Source organism: Kwoniella dejecticola, chromosome 11 (assembly GCF_000512565.2).
Source record: "Kwoniella dejecticola CBS 10117 chromosome 11, complete sequence".
Lineage (NCBI taxonomy): Eukaryota > Fungi > Basidiomycota > Tremellomycetes > Tremellales > Cryptococcaceae > Kwoniella > Kwoniella dejecticola.
The window spans coordinates 200,627-221,420 of record NC_089311.1 but is presented as its reverse complement, the minus strand read 5'-3'; the positions used below and the strand labels follow the sequence as shown (position 1 = coordinate 221,420).

The window sequence follows — 20,794 nt, the reverse complement described above, 5'->3', positions numbered from 1 at the left end:
GAAGTAGAAACAATCGTAGATCAGCCTAATGTCCGTTCCTATTCTCAATCGCTATCTGACAGTTCGATCTGTGTGAGAGGACACTCGTAAGCTATGATGACAATAGTATATGTGACATTCCACTTACAGGTTTAGATGTCTTGCCAGCCTTCGAGAACCTATTATCGGCGGTGTTGCCCATCAGCTGTGGTGCATTAAGTGTGATGTAAAGGAGAGCTGCTCACGTGAGTTGCGATTGCTGCGGCCCTTTTGCACTCGATTTAGCAGGTGCTTTCCTGGCAGGAGCTTTGGTCGTCGGCTTAGTAGCTGTCTTTCTGACCGCAGCCGTCGACGAAGACGCCGCTCCTCGTTTCTTGGGTGCAGGCATTACCTCTTCTTCTTCTTCCTCTTCTTCAGATTCAGAATCATCGAACTGAGCGATCGGCGTCAGCTGTTGCCCTCTGAAGCCAGGGACGGACCAGCTCACCAGCGGAGTCTTGCCTTTGCCTTTAGCAGGAGCTTTACCTCTACCCTTACCATTTTTGGGTTGTTGGAATGATCCGTCCGAGTCGAGATCCATCTGATCGTCATCTTCGGCCACTGCAAAACCTCCCCGGCTCAGTACTCGACACGGGTCGGACTTTTTTTAAAGACTCACGCATGCTATCTTCGTCCGAATCTTTCTGTTTGCTCTTCCCTTTCTTCGTTTTCTGATCAGTAGATGTCAGTACGTCCAAATGTCTCTGTTGAAACGATACTCACCTCTCTTGGTACTGGTCGAGCCTCGGCATATTGAGAAGCGGCACTGAGTCATTCGTATTAGCTGTCTGCAGGGAGAGATCAGATCGGTCTGGCAGCTCACTGTTCCTTCGCTTGCAGCATCTGGTTATACCTACGTCAGCTACCCATCACTCGATGCAGCACTGGACATCCTTACGTGATCCTCCACATCCTGTTCATCGACCTCTTTACTCCTCATATCTCGTCCGACCATTTTCAGGGTATCCGCGACGAAGCTGAAGATATCATCTGATTAGAATGCAGCCGGCATATCGATGTATTGAACAGATGCTCACTCCTTGATGGCATCCTTATCATCCTTCTCGACAAACCTCATAACCGCATCTTCCATGCCATTTTCTACAAGTACTTCCAGATTTTGGGCTTGAAGATATTGCTTCACCAAATTAGCCATTCGTAATTTCGCCAGCCGGTCGTTGGTGGTAAGTAAGTTCGGATCGTCATCTTCCCAGTCTTCCAAGTCTTCTTCCGGCAGGTCTGGATTATTCTTCACCTCTACATGACGAGTTTCCAGTCAGCCGAGACAAGTATTCAGATTACGAATCAGCTCACTTCTCTCGGCATTCTTTTTCCTGTAATACTGCAGGATGTCTCGAGGATTTGCTACTCTTCCCACGAAGAGTTGACCAAATCGCACAGGGTTGGTCATCTCCTTAGCGTCCGTGGTTTCCACCTAGCGAAACACTGGGTCAGCGTTGTTCCGGTCGACTTTGACCCAAAAAATTCACCTTCAGCCTGATCAACGGTAGCATCATCTTCTCACCCGGCTCCGGATTACTCTCCTTCCATTTCTGGGTGGCTCGCTGTATAAGCTTTTCTACCTATCAGAACATAAGCTCGGAGTTGTACCTCGATCATTGGCAGATGGGAGAGCTTACTTCTTCCTTCAGGAACTGGGTGATACTGTCCTTGTCATCTAGGCTACATCGTCCCTGAGAAGCGGCATACGCTACAAATGCTTCATCGTGTTCGAATGGTCTGACCGTCTTGAGTGGTATTGCCGCTATCTGGAATTTTTCGCCTTGCACTGACAATATTCCCACATGCCTGCGATCGTAATATAGAATCAATATCCCAAGATCTGTAAGGTAGAAATGAAACTTACTTTGTTTCGGATTCTCCAGGGGCCAGACTGGTAGCTACCGAACTGCCAGGCTGAGTGATATAATATTCTTTATCTGCTACGAGCTCAGGCTCTATACGACAATCGTGCTCGTGTCCCCATACTACCAGTCGGATGGAGTCGTCAAACATCCCCTCGGGTACAGATTGTTGAGGGCCATGCTTGACTCTGCATCAGAACAATGAGCTACGTTGATAGTCGGACACAAATCGGTAGCTCACCTGTTCTGGTGCACCAATAATATGTTGAACCAATCGTCTTCCCCTACATCGCCACCTTCCGGCATATACATCTTCACCCTATTCGATCGCAGCTCATAGTGCATCCTAGCGTCTTTGACGTTGCCCACACCGTATAAAGCTAGATTTGTCGTTCCCTTCCTCAGCAATATAGGCTTGATCTTAATCCCTTTCTCTGATTCATCTTGGACTGCTTCATCGGCCACCAGGTCTACTTTACCGAAATAGTTGAGTACACCTGACACAGACAGAACGTCTAAAGCACATAATGCTCCTTCCTACGGTGTCGGGTGGTCAAAGTAAGCTTACGGTCAAGCGACTATGGTCGATATGCATGATGACGCCAAGGCCTACTCACGGGACCTGTGCCTTGAGGATCATCATGATTTCCGTGAATCGAGAAGACAGGAATAGCAATGTTGAGATTCGGATCTTCGTAATTTACGGCCGGAAAGCTGTCATGACATTCAGCTGTGTTAAATTGAATACGTTAATATCTCAACTCGCGAGAATCCAGGTGTGCTTCCATCATAGGGATCACTGAGCAGTTCGAACTGTTTAACGAGAATTCTCGTCAGCTCATCTAAATATGATTTACTGTTATGAGCCCTGTGGGGGCAGACCTCGGCATGCTAAAGAAAGCGAGGTGAAATGACAGGAGAAGTGGTGCAGCCTCCTTGTAAATCGGGGACTTACTCCGATCGGTTTATCTCCTAAGGTATATTCCCTCAACAAAGCTATCGTTTGATGCATGCACGTCCTACTCGGCCTGTTCTCGTGAAAGAGATCACCGGCAAGCAAGATGAAATCCACCTCCGCATCTCTTGCTATCTCCAGTATCTCCTTGAATGTATTGATAGCATCCTGGCCTCGTATCGGGTCTTTCTCGGCGTAGCCTATATGATTGTCTGTCGCAAGGAGAATCCGGAAACAGCTAATTGTGAACGAGTAAAATGGATAGATATGTTAGCTGAGTTCGCCCAATGGAAAGCAATAAGCCAGCTCACTTGTCAGGATCTGCACAATAGCAAGCACATCAGCTACAGTGTCATGGTACCTCTGTCATTCGTGCAATGGTTTGTGATTGTAGACGCTTACCTGGTTGTACGATTGACGGATTAGGCTGATCCACGGCTTCGCTAGACGGTGAGGACAACCTGATTAGCGAGCCCCTTGCGATAACCAGAACGACAGCAACTCGACGCTCACCTAGCAGCCCTCTGCGTGCCATTGACAGAAGGCATGTTGCGAAGAGCAGGCGTGGTGCGGACTTTCAAGGAGGAAAGAGAGGATGAGCAAAAGGAAGTGGGTGAAGGTGAATCTGGATCTACCGAGTGGAGGTCATACACGTCAACTGTAATTAAATGTATTAGCGGGATCAAATGTTTCCTAATTGGATCAGAGTACACATTACGAAATGATTCAAGTTGGATGATCTGCATGTTTCTGACGCGTTACTCGTGTTCATGAGTTGATTACTCGTAGACGTTGAAGCGCGTAGATCATCGCAATTACTACAAGCAATTATCTTATCTTTTAGCTTCACCTCTTCACTCCTCTGTCAACCGAGTATATCTTCCGAGTCCGCGGGCTTTCAAGATGTCTGCAGAAGCCGGACCTTCTCGTCCTAGGCATACGACCCAAAATGGGCATTCCCCAATGCAAACCAATCACGATGACCGTCCTCTTCCCACCCAGAAGAGAAGGAAGATCACCGATGTCAACGAGATCTTCGAGAAGCCAGATATCGAGGAGCAGATGAAGCTCAATAAGGAGTATAGGGCTCTACAAAATCAAGCGGAGGGTAAGTCTTACCTCTTCCCGCACCCCAAAGAAGCTCAGCAGGACTATGAGCTGCTAAGAAGCAACAATGCTAATCCGAATCAACGTAGAAATGAGAGCCAATTTGACAAATTCGACAACGCAGGATCTCTTAAACGCTATGTCGAAACAAGAAGATCTCTTCGTGAATGGCATGTCTCTTCTCAGCTGTTTGACTTCATCTGATACAGGGAGTACAGCTGATGCTTGATTGTTTGATTGGTGTTAGTCAGAGATACAGGAATAGGAACGTTGGATGCGAATCTGATGAAGACCAATACGGAGAATGCTATGGCGTTGGCTAAGAAATTCAAGATAGACGGAGTCAATTTCGATATTGACGAGTTCTTCATAAAGTGAGTCTGGGTTTCAATCTCGGAAGGATCGACCGTAACCCTGACCATCCCATGTCCTTTTTTCGTATATCAATCGATCATCTCTGCTACTTTCTCATGCCGGCGGAGAATTGACTTGACACAATGATTAATTCCCCAGATTGAAAGGTCATCTAGGCTTAGACCGTATAGAATTGGCAGATCAAGACCAACCGTCCGATGACGATGACGACGAAGATGACGAATTGGACGAATCCCTTCAAGCCAGAGGCGGAGGCAAAGGAGCGCGAAAAGGTGTATTGGGGGATTGGGAGAAGATAGGATGGATGGCCGCCAAGTATTACAGGCGTATTCCCGGTGTCGAATTTATGTGAGTGTAGGGTGCCGATACCCTCACTCTCAACAATGAATGCATCACTTAGGAGGGAACAAGAGTTCAAGCTGGCTGATGAAACGAAACACGGGTGATGAAGGTATGGGCCATTATCGAAGATACACGAGAAGAAGCAGGTCGGTCCCAGGCAAAAGAAGAAGGCTCTTGCCCCCGAAGTTCGTCCGGAGGAGGTTCAGCAGGAAAATGGGAAACAGAAGTCAAAAGACGATTTCACCTCAAATGTCAAGATCGTAAGTCCCGTCGTCGTTCCCAATTTCAAAGACATCAAAGAGTCCAAATATCCAATTCAGGCATGAATAAGAGATTTTGCGATATGTAGGTTGTGAATTGACGCACTGTTGTTTTTGCAGGTCAAAAAGGTGTTGAGTCAACTCGACCCCGGAGGAGAAGGTATCAACTTTTTCGAACTGGTTATTCATCCAGACGATTTCGGCCAATCAGTAGAAAATTGTTTCTTCGTCTCTTTCCTGCTTAACCAGGGTCTAGCAGGGATGGATTTAGCCAATGATGGGCGTATCCTAATTAGTGAGTGGATTGGGATGAATTGCATCATGGTCATGATCATCGTCATCTTCATCAAGTTGAACCTCTTCGCCAAAGAGCACAATCATAAATCGGATTTTCGGCTAAATAATCATGTCTTTGGGATATTTATAGAAGACACAGAGCCCCCGGACGAGATGGATGGGGAGCATATAGTAAAGAATCAAGCTGTTGTAGAGCTGGACATACAGACATGGAAGGTGAGCAGTTCACATTTCCGCCAAGTGACAGATCCCAAATCCCAAGTCAAGCAGCTTACTTTACCCATCGGTGCCGCACTGCAATAGGACGCAAAACGTATTTTCAATATCACCAAGCCTTCTATACCCCATCGGGATTACACGGCTGTACGCAAGCAGATGGCGGGCAATGCCTGGTATAGCTAGTCTATGTGATTTCAGCGCAGGGCTCAGAAAGAAGTTGAGGTGGTGCGTCGGCCAGACGAGAGGTTGGATAATGCCAAAGAGACAAGGAGAACATGTTGAATCTATACTATATTACACAATGTGGATTAAATGATTACGATTGACCGTGATAATGACAGAACGAAACGTCCTCGGACATGATTAGAAGTAGAAGAATTAGATCTGTGCGGTATTGTACAGCTGTACTACTCTACATGCACGTTGATAATGACTAATGACTCATGACTGATAAGTATTATGATACTCATTCCCATCGGTCGCCTTGTGTTTTTGCTAATTTGACAATGAGACCTGACTGGTCGGACAGAGGGTTCAACATTGCAGACCATTCTACGTGATCCGGGTTCGTATCATCAAGTCGCAGTCGTAGCTGGGATTGCGCGCTGACACGTTATGAGATCTGCAATTCGCCCACCGTTTTCTTGTCGTACTTGTTCATCGTATATCTCAATTCTTCTCTTCTGTTGACCGTCCTATCCATGACCCGTTTCTCCGTCCGTTGTTGCAATTTCGAAATTACTTAGCCTGGTCCGCTATCGGATTCGCATGTATAGTAACGTTTATCAACTTGATCTCGGATAATGGCTTGTTCTTGGCGTTTACGGGGACTCGTTCCATCGAATCTAATGTCGTATCTAGGCCGTCTATCACTCTGCGAAAACGAAAGAAAGGCGCGATATCAGCCACCTCCCTGAAGACAGATTGGCTCAGGTGTGAACGAGATGAGAAGGTGGGACCGGGGTAGAAGTCGATAGCGAGGAAGGCGGGATTGATGGGGGGTATCAATGCCACTCACTTCCCGAATATCGTGTATTTCCCATCTAGACTCGGCTGTTTCCCGTACGTTATGAAGAACTGTTATATGCAGCACAACGGCAATAATGCGTCAGATCAGCATACTTTCACTCTTTACGAGAGATCATACGAATGGACATAAACCATGAAACATGAAAGAAGTCCGAGATGTCCCACCTGCGACTTGTTCGTATCTGGTCCAGCGTTCGCCATAGCTACTATACCTCGATTATTGAACTGCGAGCCATCATTTCGGGGTTATCAGCTCTGATCTACCATTATCTGTACTTGGCATTCCGATTTCCTTGGTGAAGGGCCAATCGTGAGGATCAAGGTAGAATGCGTGGGATCGATCTACCCGGACATGGCAGGACGTTCGCTCACCCGTAAGGTCTGCCGTATCTCATCATTGAACGGACTGCCATATATACTCTGTCCGCCCTTTCCCGTCCCGCTCGGATCCCCTCCTTGGATCATGAACGCCTTGATATTTCGATGGAAGAGCGTGTTATCGTATTGACCTGATGCACATAATGCTAAGAAGTTCTGCAAAATTGGCGGGAAATGGATTATATCAGCTCAAACGATTCCTCCTTGAGAGTAGTGTTTCTCGCATACCTCGGCTGCTCTTGGTACTGATTCACAGAATATCTCAAGCTAATTCCGGATGTGAATATTTACATAAAGTCAAATTTTCTACTTTGCACTTATTGTTATACCTAGAAGCACCAAGCTCACCTTGATATCGCCATGCGAGGTATGTAAAGTGACGGACTAAGCTCGATATTAGCCTGGCTTTGGCCAGTAAATAGGCTCAACTTACCATCTTTTCTCCTGGATGACTTTCGTCTCTTCGAGCCTCTGATCTCTGTCTGATTGCTGTACTGCTTCTATGTAGGATAACGTTGATTATAGACGATCACACTCGGTTTGGATTTTTGTCTATGTCTGCCTGTATCGACTTGAACATCAACAATCCGCCCTCCACTCGCTTAAATGAGATACCAATTTACATTCGGACCACACCGCAGCCTCTCTCGTCGCTGTCACTGCGACCACAGTAGATGTCTACACGTCTGCATCAGTATTATCACATCCTTCTACCCATGGACCGTTGGTCGGCAAAACTACATCAAGGTATAGCACCAGCCAGAAGATCTATCATCCGCTGATAGGACTAGTCCAGGAGAAACGAGATCCCCGGTTGATGGAGCCTAAGCAAACCATAACCAATCTTCGTTACTCGGCCTCCAACTCCTACAATCACCCATCATGTTATCCTCTAATCTCCTCTCAGCCCTCTCTCTCCTTACGCTTCCCTTGGCCTCCGCATTCTACCTTCCCGGAACAGCTCCTCGTGACTATCATGAAGGCGAAAAAATCGATGTCTTCGTCAACACCCTCACTCCAATGCTCAACTCGAAATTACACTCACTCATCTCACACGACTACTACGACGACCGTTTCCATTTCTGCCAACCCGCTGGCGGTCCCGTAAAACAACCCGAAAGCTTAGGATCCATTTTATTCGGAGACCGAATTCTCACTTCGCCTTACGAGATCAACATGATGGAGAATAGCACCTGTAAATCATTATGTCAGTCTAGTGTCCCCAAAGAAGACGCCAAATTCATCAACGATCGTATAAAGGAAGACTACGGTCTCAATTTCATCATTGACGGTTTACCCTCCAGCGAGATGAAACGCGACCTGAAAACAAACGAGATCTTCTTAGATGCTCAAGGGTTTAATCTGGGTGACGACGAGACTATTCCAGATAAACCAGCACTGAATAACCACTACGATATCTTCATACAATACCACACTAAAGAAGGGTATTCTTCCAAGCAATATCGAGTCGTCGGCGTCTTAGTCTACCCTAGAACCGTCAACTCCATGGTATCAGGCTCGAACAGTCCAGACTGTTTCGCCACACAACCTCTCTATCTATCCGAGGCGACGCATAACGAATTCTACTACACTTACAGTGTCTCTTTCATCCCTTCCGACATTCCGTGGGGTCTGAGATGGGATGCATATTTGCACGTGTTCGATCCCAAGATCCACTGGTTCTCACTGATCAACTCGCTCGTCATCGTCGGATTCCTCGTCTTCATGGTCGCCATGGTCCTGTACCGAACCATCTCAAAGGATATCTCGCGGTACAACGCCATCGACCTCTCGGAAGACGTGCAAGAAGATTACGGCTGGAAACTAGTTCACGGAGAGGTATTCCGCTTACCTCCTCGACCGATGGTTCTGTCCGTCATGGTCGGTAACGGGACCCACTTAATCATGATGTGCATCGTCACTCTCTTATTCGCCTTATTCGGATTCCTCTCACCTTCTAACCGAGGTTCACTCGCTACCGTCCTCTTGATCTGCTGGACGCTCTTCGGCTGCGTCTCAGGCTACGTCTCTTCCCGCACATACTCCACTCTCGGCGGCGACCAATGGAAACCCAACTTAATCCTCACCACCATACTATTTCCCATCGTCGTTTTCTCAATTATCGGTCTCTTAAACCTCTTCCTAATTTTCAGCTCCGCTTCAGGCGCCGTTCCCTTCGGAACGATCCTCGCCATCCTGCTCCTCTGGTTCTTAATATCCGCACCGTTGTGCGTTGCAGGTTATTTCTTCGGGATGAAACACGGATCATTCAAGAACCCCGTATCCACCTCTTCCATCCCAAGGCAAATCCCACCGAAACCATGGTATCTCAATCCGTTCCCCTCCGCCGTCCTAGGCGGTATCCTCCCCTTTGGTGCGGCGTTCGTCGAGCTGTATTTCGTATTGAGTAGTTTATTTGGGAATAGGGCTTATTACGCTTTCGGATTCCTCTTTCTCACATTCACCGTGTTCGTCTTGACGACAGCTACGACGACGGTGCTGTTCACGTACTTTGTGCTCTGTTCAGAGGAGTACCGATGGCATTGGAGGAGTTTTTTAATTGGCGGAGGATCAGCGTTCTGGCTGTTCACGTACGGGATCTGGTATTGGGCAAGTAGGCTGAGTTTGGATAGTTTTACGAGTGTCGTGCTGTATTTCGGATATCTGTGAGTTTAGCGTACCTTCTAATCTCTGATCCTTGATTCTTGATCCTTGGTCCCGCCTTCCTGCTATCTTACCTTTGCGGAGACGCACGAAGGAATAAGGTCAACCGGCTGACCATTGTATGTGTATGGAAAATCCTCGGTAGATTCCTCTTCACTCTATTGGATTTCCTGATTGGAGGATCAATAGGTTACATAGCCACCTATTTCGCCATTAGACGATTATACTCTTCGATCCGAGTGGACTAGGATGCGAGAGATAGTGCAGATAGGGGTCAGGCACAAGTATAAGCAATGCAACACGATATGATACGATATGTAACGAGACCATTTGGAGACGCCGAAGAGTCGAAGGAAGGAAAGAAATATCGCAGAATTGAAATACAGATATCGATAGATCATACACCATGCATATAGATATATCATCATGCTTCACGTAACGTAAAATGGATTGCCTCCTCAGAGGTGAGCGGAGCATATTCGGACACTTGAACCAGCTTGCGGCAATTGAGGACGGAGACCTTGTAGTCAAGTGGAATGTAATGTAGTGAAATGGGCTGTAAGCAATAAATAGGATATGAAATGCGATTTGGATGCTGTGGCTTATACAACAGACATGCATGTTTGGTTTATCTGGGCCCAGTAAGTATCAAGCTTGAAATCTTTTCAAGTTTGAGTGAGTTATGGAGAAAGGGTCATCAAGCGCCATGTGGACGTGAGGAAAGAACAGGAGAAGATCGTCGACGTTGACGTTGACGTTGACGAGTGACAGATACAAAGATACAAAATACCTATATATATATTCTCTCTGTTGACTTATCTACCTCGACCAAATCAGACAGGATGAGGTTGGTTTTGTCAATGAGGGAACGGAGGGAGAATGAATGAGAATGATTGTGAATGAGAACTAGAAATCCGATAATGAACACCATCTATAATTTGCGGAAGATCCAGGTCACCCGGTCGTTCGTTATACACATTTTATGTGGATCTGGATCTTGGTCGAGGTCATGTATGTTCGTGTATCACCACACACTGAAGAGGGGATTGTATTAAGTCGAGGAAGTTGGACTTGTCGAGTGATCGCGATACTTCTTAGCGTAAACCATGATCTGATCGTCATATAACGTTAATACCTTGTCTTGAGGTGGATTGGCAGCTAGCTCAGCTATACAAGCTCCGACGCTATCAATGTCCGGACAATGAACAGTCAGCCCAGACGTCCAAACCTGATAAGCCGTGATCAGAGTAAGGGGTTCCAGTCCGATCCGAACTCACTCTTCAGCTTGGGTAGCCATATTGAACGCCAGACCAATCTTTTTCAAACCCTTAAACGTCCCCTGCATCAACCATTCGGCGGGTCTAGACTCGGTTCTACAGATGTACAACACATGATGTCAGCGTCGCAGCGCTTGCTCATTCCATATATGAGTAGCTCTACTCACCTCTCACCGAGCAAAGCTCCCGGTCGAAGGATGTAGACGTTCTTGAACCCCATCGATTTGACATCTTCTTCCAGTTGGCCTTTGATGCGCATGTAGAAGAAATGGGAACTATGGTTCGCACCGCCAGTCGACACGAGGATCATCTATGAGCGATTCGATTATCACAATCAGTCAGCTGTCACTACGCCGACCACGACGCGGAGTGATCATTCGCTTGCCCACTCGCGAACGCAGAACGTGAGACGAAGGTATGGGGGATGTTGCTCATTGTCATACTCACCGTATCCGCTCCGTCCTCTCTAGCCTTCTTAGCTAAATCCCTATTGAGCCCCAAATCGAGTTTCTCCTGATTCGCAGTCCCACCAGCATTCGCCCTTGTCGTCCCCAGACAGCTGACGTATACACCTCCCTTCTCAGCGATCGCTGATCCGTCAGTCGGAGCTTCGAAGAGGTCGGAGTACAGTTTCGTAGTCAAAGAAGTCAAGGGGTTCTTGGATGGTTCAGTCGGCGGTAATGATCTGCGGGTGAGGACTTTCAGGTTGAAGGGATGGGTAGACGAGAGGATTGAATGGAGGGTGTGAGAGCCTGTTAAGCCGGTAGCTCCGACTAGAGTCACCGGGGTGGGTGTGGTAGTGGAGGTAGTGGTGGAAGTCATCTTAATATGTCAGATGCTGAATGTTGAGGAACGGTAGATGAATGGGGCAAGCGGTCGCAAAGCGAGAGAGGGTGTTTGTTGCACTTCAAGTGAAGAGATCCAAGAGGAGTGCTAAGTGGAATTCAATTGTCGGAATGATGATCTGAGTGATAGATGCTCGGTACGCTGTATGAATTCTGGAGCGTTGGAGCGATCCAAGAGTGCCAGGCTTGAATTATCGGTTTTTACACAGAGGAACCGATGATTTGATGATCAAGGCGATCCATACACAAGGTCGATCTTCAGGATCCGATTTGTCTTAATCTGATCCGAATCCAATATTCCGGATTAATGCGCAGATGTTGATATTCGCGAGAGTGCGCCTCGCTTACTGAATGACTGAATGAAGCTCAGCTATCGGATAATGATTCTTCTTCTGAGACTTCAGCGGAAGATATCAGATCGTTCGAGAGTATTTCTTTCGATATCACAGGCGGAGATCTGGGGACTCTGCGTTGTGTGATTGATAAATGGAGTGTTCGAGCGATAGCTACGTGATCGAAGCGGCACGTGAGTCAGCACGACACAGGCTGATAAGCGACAATTGTGAGTATGTGTAAGGTAGTGAAGGAGATCAAGTGAATGGGATTACTCTTGAAGGTCCGTCAAAAAGGATTGACTGTGGTAGGTTGAAATAAGATCCAGTGGTTGAGGGGTTTGCACGTGAGATCTGGTGAAGACATGAACGTGACGGAAGATGTAGACGCGAACCGAACTCGGACTCACCGTATGCTATTATATCAAGGATGATACAAAGACCGAACGGGGCGAAAAGGATGAAAGCCAATAATCGACAGATGAAGGGGAACTGCGAAGTGGGGGGCGAAGCAGCAAATTAGCTTTCACATCCTATAGCCAGTTCCATTGAGATTTTTTCAATCCATTTCACCATCTCCTTGAGTGACGTTCGCCCTCAGTGCTGCCGATCCACTGTACACTCCCCAACGACCATTAATCGAACACCTATCACCTCCTCCATCTCTTTCGAGATTCACAAACCGTCAAACAAACCTTCCGATCTTCTCCTATCTTTGCTCCACAACAACAACACCAACAAGATGTGAACGAGACAAACTCACATAAGAGAGAAGACCAGGTAATTGGGTATTCGCAATGATGTCCAACATGTGTGCCGATGCTGGTGCCGGAGTGCGGTTAGTGGATGACCAGCATCTGAGCTGGTTGTGTTTTGTAGATTTGGTCAATGTATAAACGTATGTATGCTTGCTTGTTATCTAAATGATACGTGAAGTGAAATTGAGCTGTACTACGAGTACTGCTGCGACCCGATAACCGGTGTATAGTGGTAGTGTAGTATGTCTTGGCTTATGAAAAAGGTTCTCACCCTTCTCAGCCGTACCTGAACATATGGGAATTCTGGAACATCCACCCAGTAGCCAGTACTACTATCTCATATCGCATCATCCAGCAATACCATGAGCAATCGGATCGGATATGCTCGGACACGACTCCTCAGTGAAGACTATAGAGAACCTTTATAAACAGACAAACAACAGATGCATGACATACTACTTAACACAGAAAACGCCACTGCCATTCAAACTCACCCTCTCCCTCACCTTTCTTCTCATGCCAAGTTTTCATATTATTATCCAATGCATTCCGACAATTCATGCTTCACTTGGTTTCGAAATGGCGGAGTGAGTACGAGTACGACGCTTGAATCCAAGCTTGAGTGTGCTGCGTTTACGTCCAATCCAACGTTCGTCGCGATAATGAGGGACTCGCACTTATTTCGGTACTAGGTACTAGACTCACTCACTCGCCGCCAGTTGGCTTGAGAGAGACAAACTCTCTCTCTCTCTATATCTCATTGATAACGGCATATTATCACATCACATGAAAATCCATTGTTTATCTTTTCACATATCCTTTGATAAGAAACTTGATTGGCACATATACAAATACAATTACATATGAATGTACGAATGTACGACTGTACGAGGATGAGTAGTTGTATACAACAAATGATCACGCAGCACGGATTGGTTTTAAGAGCGGGATATGTGATCTGTGATCTGTGATTTGGGATGGGTGATGTTGTTTATTCTTTTATTCGATTCTTACTTCCTCTGTTCCCAAAATAGTCAGATCTCTTATTCATCTTTCTGTTCCCTCTTTTCTATCCGCAATAACGTGCAAGGCTATGATAGATGCACAGCATCAAAGTACTATTTTCGCACGAAACACAGTCTCGTATCTAAAGCTGTTATTACAGCCGGACTTAGAGCAACTTGCCAAATACTCCCTTAGCTGTACTTTTCGCAGCTTCTTTCATCTACAATTGACCAAAAACAAGTCTCATTAGCACGTCATCGCTTCATCGCTTGATCAACTATCAAGTGAAACAAATCACGAGAGACTATTCGTATTGATACAGAGACATTACTCACAGCGGCATTCCTAGCTTGCGTATAATAATTACTAGCACTTTCCGAGACGCTATTCAACGAATCGTTCAAGCCATCAAGGTAATTTCCTCGTTGTGTAGCTGCATCGGTCATTTCAGAGTACCTACGTTCAGTAATAGTAGATCAGCATCAGTCGTAACGTACATAATTTCGGGCCGATCTATGAGTGATCAAGCCATCCACCAAAAGAAAAGAACCGAAGAACCATAATCTTATTCCTTATCTACCTGTACCTGGATTCCCGCAAAGGTACTCCTGGTACAAAGTTCGACCTTATTGCGGAATTCGAAATGCGAAAAGCGAAAATGGAAGTCAACTCACACATCGTTCCTCTCTCTGGGATCCCTCGCCGGGGCTCTCTGTTTCTTGACGGCCGTTCGATTAGGCATCGCCCCCGTCGAAGCAGTCTGTATAACTTTTTCCGGCTCTTCAGGTGGTTTACCCCATGTAATCAATGGTTTGGGTGGCGGAGGAGGGACTTTCGGTGGTGGTGGTCTCGTCGGTCCGGCAACTGCTCATGCGCCCGTGTGTCTCATCAGCATATAGAATATAGAGTGAAACAGAAATCGAAGTATGACTGATAGCTAATATGATAGACGATGAATGACGTTGGATCGCGAACAGCAAAGTAGCAGAAGTCCACACTGCAGACTCACTCAGATGATCTAATTGAGCTCCAGTCAAAGGCGCCCCACCCCATATCCACCCGCCTACCATACTAGAAGCATTCAGCGGTACAGGTTGAGCAGGTACAACGCGTTTCAGTGTACATGGATCTAATCGAGGCGGATACGGTTTTCTGAAATGGAAGAAAGTCCTCAGATTGATGTCCAATGGTCCGCAATACTCGATGAAGTCGCCTGATCGATCATCCATCGATAATTTGCCTGCTGGGCGGCTGCACACGAAAAAGGGTCAGTTTGACTCCCCACAGAGAGAAGAAGTCGAAAATTGGAAGTCTAAAGTGGGACATTGAAAATCCGCCTTAAATCGGCGCATACGCACCCTTCTGTACCGTAGTACAAATCCACCCTGGTGATGTATTCCAAATGAGGGACAGAGTAGAAATGCGCCGATCCAGTTGTAGTCACAGCAACCAGTACTTTCTGACCTGTTGGCCGGAACGAGTGCGAGTGGGAGTGGATTAGCGCAAGACATTTCCGTTTCGGTGAGGTCGAAAATGGGGTGCAAAGCAACTTCAACTTACCATGTCGAGTCACATAGAAGACATCGCTCAATTCTTCATCGTCCAGCTCGACCTTCGACACCCTCTCACCATTGAAATTGATAGCACATCGTATAGATTTCTTCGATGCAGCTATCCACAGACAATGTACTGGAATTTCCTTCTTGTTATGTTCTGGAACCTCCTGGTTTCGCATGGCTGCTTGAAGCGCCTCTGACGACGCGGAAAGCTCATTGCCGTTGATTGGATCGAGTACGAAAGAGGCGATCGGTCCCGCAAGGGATTCGTTGGTGAATGTCGGGGGTTTGGTCTCCACTATCCATTCGCCTAAAGAATTGATCAAGACGTAGATCTTGGTCATTCTATTTGAACGAAGCGAAAACAAGATTAGCTGATGAGCGAATCCGGAATCCACGTTCGGTCTGTTCTCACTCACCCTTTAGCGTATGATACGATTAGTCTCGGTCGATTTATGAGATCTGCAACCCCGATATTCATTCAGCCATGTCGTGAATACCCCTCAACCTCTACCTCAACGTCATGGAAGTAAACCCACCAGCTCCCATACCTGATACGACCCATCTCATTGACCCAACCACGGATTGTTCGCCCAGGACATTCTGGACATTGCCCTTCTTCTTCTTCTTTTTCATCTGTTCGCCATCCTCATTAAATCCTTCACGGAGTATCACATCCGGTCCTCGCATATCGATTATAGCTACAGTCTTCGAGGCGAAAGCAACCGCTATGAAGCCTATGAACACGACGCAATCATCGTTACATCAGCTTAGCAAATCTTCGCCACGACACTATCATTCTCTCAACAAGGCGTTTTTCCATTGGACTCACCTATGTCTGAAACAGCTGTACAGATCGGTTCACCTCTCTTCATCGTGAAAATAGCAACAGGTTTGAACCCATCGGTTTTGTATTTCGCCAGATGTCCAATCTCCAAGACCTCTTCCACCCATCCTTGTTCGTTATTATGCGTCTGAGACGAGATCGAGGGGAAGTATCCTGAATCATGCTCGTTGTTCATATTTTCATCAAGCTCTTCAACTTCATTATCTCTCGCTTTGCCTTTCGCTTCAGCGAACTTGGTCACAATGATTTCTCCTGTCCAGAAGGTGATCACGCATTCAAGCGCTTCTTTAGCCAAATGAACAGACTTGATGCGGACTTTCGACCTGTCGTGCATCCACAGCTGCGCAAGAGGTAGATGTTGGACATCCGGATGTTTCAAGTAATCTCCAATCGAGATCGTCAAATGTGGTAGAGGTCCAGGATACTCGAATCGGAGTGGTGTAGGCAGCAAGAGCAGATGAGGAGAAGCGTCCCAGAATCGGATCGTACAGTCCGCATGGGAAGTGATGAATATCCTATAGCTTTCCATTTTTGCTACTTTGACATCTGGAGCTCCATGAGACTGAAGGTCCGGTACTGCCATACCTCCGTGAATGGGTAATCTAGGTACGTCTTCCTCTCCGGCATTTTCGATTGCATAGCTGATCAGCCTTTTAAAGGTAGGTGTAGGTAAAGCGTACATCTCCATAGCCAGAACGCTTAATCCACCTGACCACAAACACGAGGGCAAACGCAGTTGTCGCCGGACCTTTCGTTTCTGAGGTGCAGTCCCATACAGCGAGTCAGGTGTCGGTACGCTCAGCGTAGGCGATGGAACTGGAGAAGCACCGGGGGTGGTCCAGGGCAATCTCCATCCTGATCCGGAGAAACTTCCGCTCCGCGGTGTTGAGGCCGATGGTGTACCTAGCGTTGGGGCGGGAGTCATAGCTACCAATTTTTCGCCTTCCCCGGGTAAGACGTAGTTCTTCCTTCCCGGCGAAGGAGGTATGACTGTTGACCGGGGCGGAGGGAATACCCAAGACTCCAGGCCTCTCAAAGCTGTAGGTTGCTGGACTTGAGGCAGGTTCATATCTGGAGTTAGCGAAATGATGATTGCTATGGGATCATGTGCGAGGTTGAAATACGGATTCGATCGAGGTAAGAGGATGAAGTCTTCTGGTGGAGTCTTGGTCAAGTAATTGGAGCTTCCGGTTGGCGCTAGCGAGTCCCTATAGGCATATCTTTCCTGCAATGGCATACTTTCCGATGGTGATTGGGGTGTGGTACCTCGCCTGAGGAGAGGGGGTTTATACGCTGGGAACTGAAGGATATTGACTCCCGGTTTCTCGCCTGGACTTTGTCCACCTAAGACCAATAAGAGAGTTTCACCACGTTCCGCGTATTCTACCGTGGCGTTAGAGATAGGTTCTAGCGTTGGGTCCGCTCCTTGAGCAGCAATTTGGGTTTTCAAAGTAGTCTGATCGGGGAAGCTTGCCCAGGTTAGCTTGAAGATCGGTTCTCGATTGGCTGCCACCGCTGTTGGTACTTCGTTGCCCTGAGGGTCTATTTCTACTTTTCTAAGCTGGTTGTCTAACGCTCCAGCATCAAACAAGGACTCCGCATCCGTGACGTTGACATCTTCATGCGTGATCGTGCGGACCATTAACGGTTTGTCCGATTCCGAATATGCCCAGAATGCTATACATCCGTCTGCATGTCCAGCAGCAAAAACCAGACCGTCGGGTCTCCAAGCGATAGATGTGACTGAGGGCGTTCGTTCGGTCCACAGTGAGCCGTCTGCATCTTGGTATGACCCTCCTCCGGGTGCTCCGGGCGGTAAAGTCATTTCAAACGTTTTGACGACCACATTCTTCTGTATATCCCAAGCGACAATTCCTCCTTCGTAGCCTATCAAGAGCGTGTTGAGGTCGCGAGGGTTCATGGAGATGCACGTGGCCATGGGTCTATACGATCACCAGCTATAATCAGCGTCCATCTGGAGTTTTGCAGTTTTGACCAGCGGGGGTTTGAGCCGGCATTGAGACCTGAACCCAAATGAAGGCGGATTCAACGACACTCACCCTCCCAAGGTCTTTCTTCTACCAGGGATTCCACTCTTCATCATTCTATGCTCATAATCACTCCAGCAATTCCCAATCTTCCAGTTCCCCAGACCCCTCCTGCTCAAGTCCCACGTCAAGGTGGTACCATCTTTGATCGTGAAGAATAGGTGAGTATGACTCGGAAGCGGTTGATCAACGCTGGTAACCGTTCCCCAGAGTGTATAGCTAATTTCCTTGACTGGTAGTGGTGGGTGAGTTAAGGGGTTGGGGTGATCTGTCATGTGTTGCAGGGAGAAGGTATGGAGGGTACTTGAGCTGTCTATGATGATCAAACGATGATGCCCAGGGTGGAAGAAGAGGAATTTGATCGATGCTGCGGGACCGGAAGAAGAGATTGTCGATACCGGCAAGGTGAACTGGAATGGCGCCTGTCCGTATACATGAACCAGACCAGACGAGGTACCGACAGCAAAGAGCGATAAGAGGGGGTCAACAGCCAGAGCTGAGACTTCCCCAGTCAAGCCGAGAGGCCGAAGATGTCCATATCGATAGAACGAATTCTCCTTTAATTGTTTGGAATAGTCGGTCTCTGGAGGTAAAATCGGCGCTCGACTTGGCTTGAACATCTTGCTCAGATCCTCCTCTCAGAGCAGAGTGCAATTGTGCTTGATTTGCAGCGACAAACGGAAACGTTGTCACTTGTTCAGTTGAAAGGAGTCGAATACACCGCTAAGGCGAGAGGTCGAAGGAGCTCCATAAACCAGAAGCGCGGTCGTGCCGATGAGAGTCTTGCAGGCCCTACAAGGATCAGCTGCTCGAGAGAAGTCGAAATCTGATTGTTTAGCTATGCTAAGATGACTGCGAGTGATGTTGGAATAGGAAGGATGATCCCAATTTGGACATGAATGACAACAACGCCTAAACGCGTGGAAAGGAACAAAGTTATCCGAAACACGAGAATTACTCTAACCAACAACAAAAACACGTAAACCGAATAATGAGAGCAACGTTAGTAGAGTGATTCTGCTTTCAGACTTGATATATCGCAATTTGCGCTAATGATTTCCGTAGACACGACTACGCTACGGATAAGTTGCGGCGCAAGGGGAATGACACTGAGAAGCTAGCTTCAGACTGCTGCATCATCGGTCTCCTTCGCTCTTACCCTGACCTCTTTCGGCGAGGCTTTCTTTATCGTGAGGGATATATCGCACGCTGGTCCGTCTACTAGGCCAAAGATCGATGATCAACGTAATGAAGTAAAGGTTTAAACTAAAAGCGATCGACCATTCCAATATCGCTGCAGTGGATGTCGCGGTCTCGCATTGCTCGAGTGTATGGCTTCCATTATCTGTGAATGGCTTTCCACCGCACTATCGCATTTCATGCTGATCGTTAGCGGTCAGTAGCGCTTGAGCCTGTTGGCTTGTAAAAGATCCTTCGAATCCAGAAAATGGGACTTGATCAACTTACGTAGGAGTAGAAATCACCGAATGCCGCTGCTAGACTGACTGCTAAACCCACCACGACCATCTTGCAAATCCCATTTCGTTTCAGGTGTTTCCTGTCCGGGTGTTCTTTCTTCAAGCACCACTATCATATCAAATTAACCCTTGTCAGGCCAGTTCGACATTTTAAATATTGTATGAATTTGGAGCATACAGCATACTCACGACTTCTGCAGTTTGGAAAATCGACGAAAATGCTATGCCGATAATAAAGCAGAACGTCCCGGACCAATGGATGGACTTGTGATCCCAGCAATTCCACTACAGACACACCACGCGTCCGCGCGTTCGAAATTCAATTCGCTGTACATTTCGACAGGTCGAACACAGGCTGAAGACTTACTTTCGCCAGTATAAACAGGCCTATACATCCTATGCCGCAAAAGAAAATAGCTAGCCAGCCTAAATGATCCAGCTAATCATAAGCTATTTCCGGCACTCGTATCATACGGGAGGGACCATCATCAGAATGGTCCACGTTACTTACTGTAGATTTTCTCTTTCAGTCGGACAGTACCAGGTATCCGGCCTTTATGCCTTAGATACCTGATCAAACACACCGAGGAGAAATACAAACTGGGTCGTTTCGGCTGGGAATCAGTGATTCTGTTCACCCCGGCAGTAGAAGTAAACCAAACTCACATGATGACGCTCAAGCAGATAATGAAGAACAAGGTCTCGTACGCCGCCCCGACCGACGAGATGAAGGCTACGGAAGCTTGAGTCTCTCGATACCTTGGCTTCCCATCTGCGATCCACGTCCCTAGTAGGATGACTAGTCCGAAGAACCAGACGATTGTAGCTGAAATCGGGATGTAAATGTATGGACCAGCAACTAACCCCAGAAGACAATCATAGTCAGCGAGATTTCATAACACCTCCGAACCATACATTGGGGGATAGAGACTTACATAGATTAGTGATAAACTTCTTCATCTTGGAATTTCGGTGAGCAGTCGGCCCATCATCTCGAACATCAGGCTGCTCGCCATTCTTAGTCATGTTACTTGTTCTTCCAGCACTCGAGTCCTCTTGTTCTATCTATCTCTCATAAAGCTACGATGGTGTTGACCCTTTACTTTCCGGTCGAATATATTTAGCCTGGCTCGCGGTGT

General features: G+C 47.2%; 8 protein-coding genes across 8 annotated transcripts; 2 read left to right on the top strand and 6 right to left on the bottom strand.

The window, feature by feature from the left end:
• Nucleotides 1–44: 44 nt before the first annotated feature.
• On the bottom strand, nucleotides 45–3,386 carry I303_108208 (DNA repair protein (mre11); the record flags this gene model as incomplete). The annotated part of the gene is made up of 20 exons (XM_065969785.1): nucleotides 45–68; nucleotides 128–158; nucleotides 225–412; nucleotides 467–579; nucleotides 638–689; nucleotides 742–784; nucleotides 842–861; nucleotides 917–995; nucleotides 1,056–1,275; nucleotides 1,333–1,453; nucleotides 1,509–1,601; nucleotides 1,659–1,827; nucleotides 1,886–2,071; nucleotides 2,125–2,420; nucleotides 2,501–2,597; nucleotides 2,650–2,696; nucleotides 2,839–3,050; nucleotides 3,150–3,182; nucleotides 3,241–3,281; nucleotides 3,352–3,386. The coding sequence occupies 20 exons, from the start codon at nucleotides 3,384–3,386 to the stop codon at nucleotides 45–47; spliced, it is 2,100 nt and encodes a 699-aa protein (XP_065825857.1).
• Nucleotides 3,387–3,741: 355 nt separating this feature from the next.
• On the top strand, nucleotides 3,742–5,621 carry I303_108207 (uncharacterized protein; the record flags this gene model as incomplete). The annotated part of the gene is made up of 8 exons (XM_065969784.1): nucleotides 3,742–3,946; nucleotides 4,035–4,115; nucleotides 4,193–4,319; nucleotides 4,459–4,668; nucleotides 4,772–4,922; nucleotides 5,043–5,217; nucleotides 5,350–5,435; nucleotides 5,523–5,621. 8 exons carry the CDS (start codon nucleotides 3,742–3,744, stop codon nucleotides 5,619–5,621), a joined length of 1,134 nt encoding a protein of 377 aa, XP_065825856.1.
• A 555-nt stretch (nucleotides 5,622–6,176) lies between these two features.
• On the bottom strand, nucleotides 6,177–7,281 carry I303_108206 (peptidyl-prolyl cis-trans isomerase-like 3; the record flags this gene model as incomplete). Its single annotated transcript, XM_018410734.1, has 7 exons — nucleotides 6,177–6,312; nucleotides 6,457–6,515; nucleotides 6,633–6,692; nucleotides 6,840–7,001; nucleotides 7,074–7,112; nucleotides 7,194–7,229; nucleotides 7,279–7,281. 7 exons carry the CDS (start codon nucleotides 7,279–7,281, stop codon nucleotides 6,177–6,179), a joined length of 495 nt encoding a protein of 164 aa, XP_018260544.1.
• A 446-nt stretch (nucleotides 7,282–7,727) lies between these two features.
• I303_108205 (uncharacterized protein) lies at nucleotides 7,728–9,757 on the top strand (the record flags this gene model as incomplete). Its single annotated transcript, XM_018410735.2, has 2 exons — nucleotides 7,728–9,511; nucleotides 9,655–9,757. The coding sequence occupies 2 exons, from the start codon at nucleotides 7,728–7,730 to the stop codon at nucleotides 9,755–9,757; spliced, it is 1,887 nt and encodes a 628-aa protein (XP_018260545.2).
• Nucleotides 9,758–10,560: 803 nt separating this feature from the next.
• On the bottom strand, nucleotides 10,561–11,608 carry I303_108204 (uncharacterized protein; the record flags this gene model as incomplete). Its single annotated transcript, XM_018410736.2, has 4 exons — nucleotides 10,561–10,693; nucleotides 10,787–10,882; nucleotides 10,954–11,096; nucleotides 11,234–11,608. 4 exons carry the CDS (start codon nucleotides 11,606–11,608, stop codon nucleotides 10,561–10,563), a joined length of 747 nt encoding a protein of 248 aa, XP_018260546.2.
• Nucleotides 11,609–11,997: 389 nt separating this feature from the next.
• I303_108203 (uncharacterized protein) lies at nucleotides 11,998–12,774 on the bottom strand (the record flags this gene model as incomplete). Its single annotated transcript, XM_065969783.1, has 3 exons — nucleotides 11,998–12,137; nucleotides 12,374–12,455; nucleotides 12,727–12,774. 3 exons carry the CDS (start codon nucleotides 12,772–12,774, stop codon nucleotides 11,998–12,000), a joined length of 270 nt encoding a protein of 89 aa, XP_065825855.1.
• Nucleotides 12,775–13,892: 1,118 nt separating this feature from the next.
• On the bottom strand, nucleotides 13,893–18,797 carry I303_108202 (uncharacterized protein; the record flags this gene model as incomplete). Its single annotated transcript, XM_018410737.1, has 10 exons — nucleotides 13,893–13,946; nucleotides 14,062–14,182; nucleotides 14,401–14,590; nucleotides 14,736–14,977; nucleotides 15,085–15,190; nucleotides 15,287–15,627; nucleotides 15,702–15,744; nucleotides 15,822–16,019; nucleotides 16,115–18,072; nucleotides 18,190–18,797. The coding sequence occupies 10 exons, from the start codon at nucleotides 18,795–18,797 to the stop codon at nucleotides 13,893–13,895; spliced, it is 3,861 nt and encodes a 1,286-aa protein (XP_018260547.1).
• Nucleotides 18,798–19,313: 516 nt separating this feature from the next.
• On the bottom strand, nucleotides 19,314–20,681 carry I303_108201 (uncharacterized protein; the record flags this gene model as incomplete). Its single annotated transcript, XM_018410738.1, has 7 exons — nucleotides 19,314–19,544; nucleotides 19,645–19,764; nucleotides 19,845–19,940; nucleotides 20,023–20,081; nucleotides 20,167–20,255; nucleotides 20,322–20,514; nucleotides 20,591–20,681. 7 exons carry the CDS (start codon nucleotides 20,679–20,681, stop codon nucleotides 19,314–19,316), a joined length of 879 nt encoding a protein of 292 aa, XP_018260548.1.
• Between the last annotated feature and the right edge of the window lie 113 nt (nucleotides 20,682–20,794).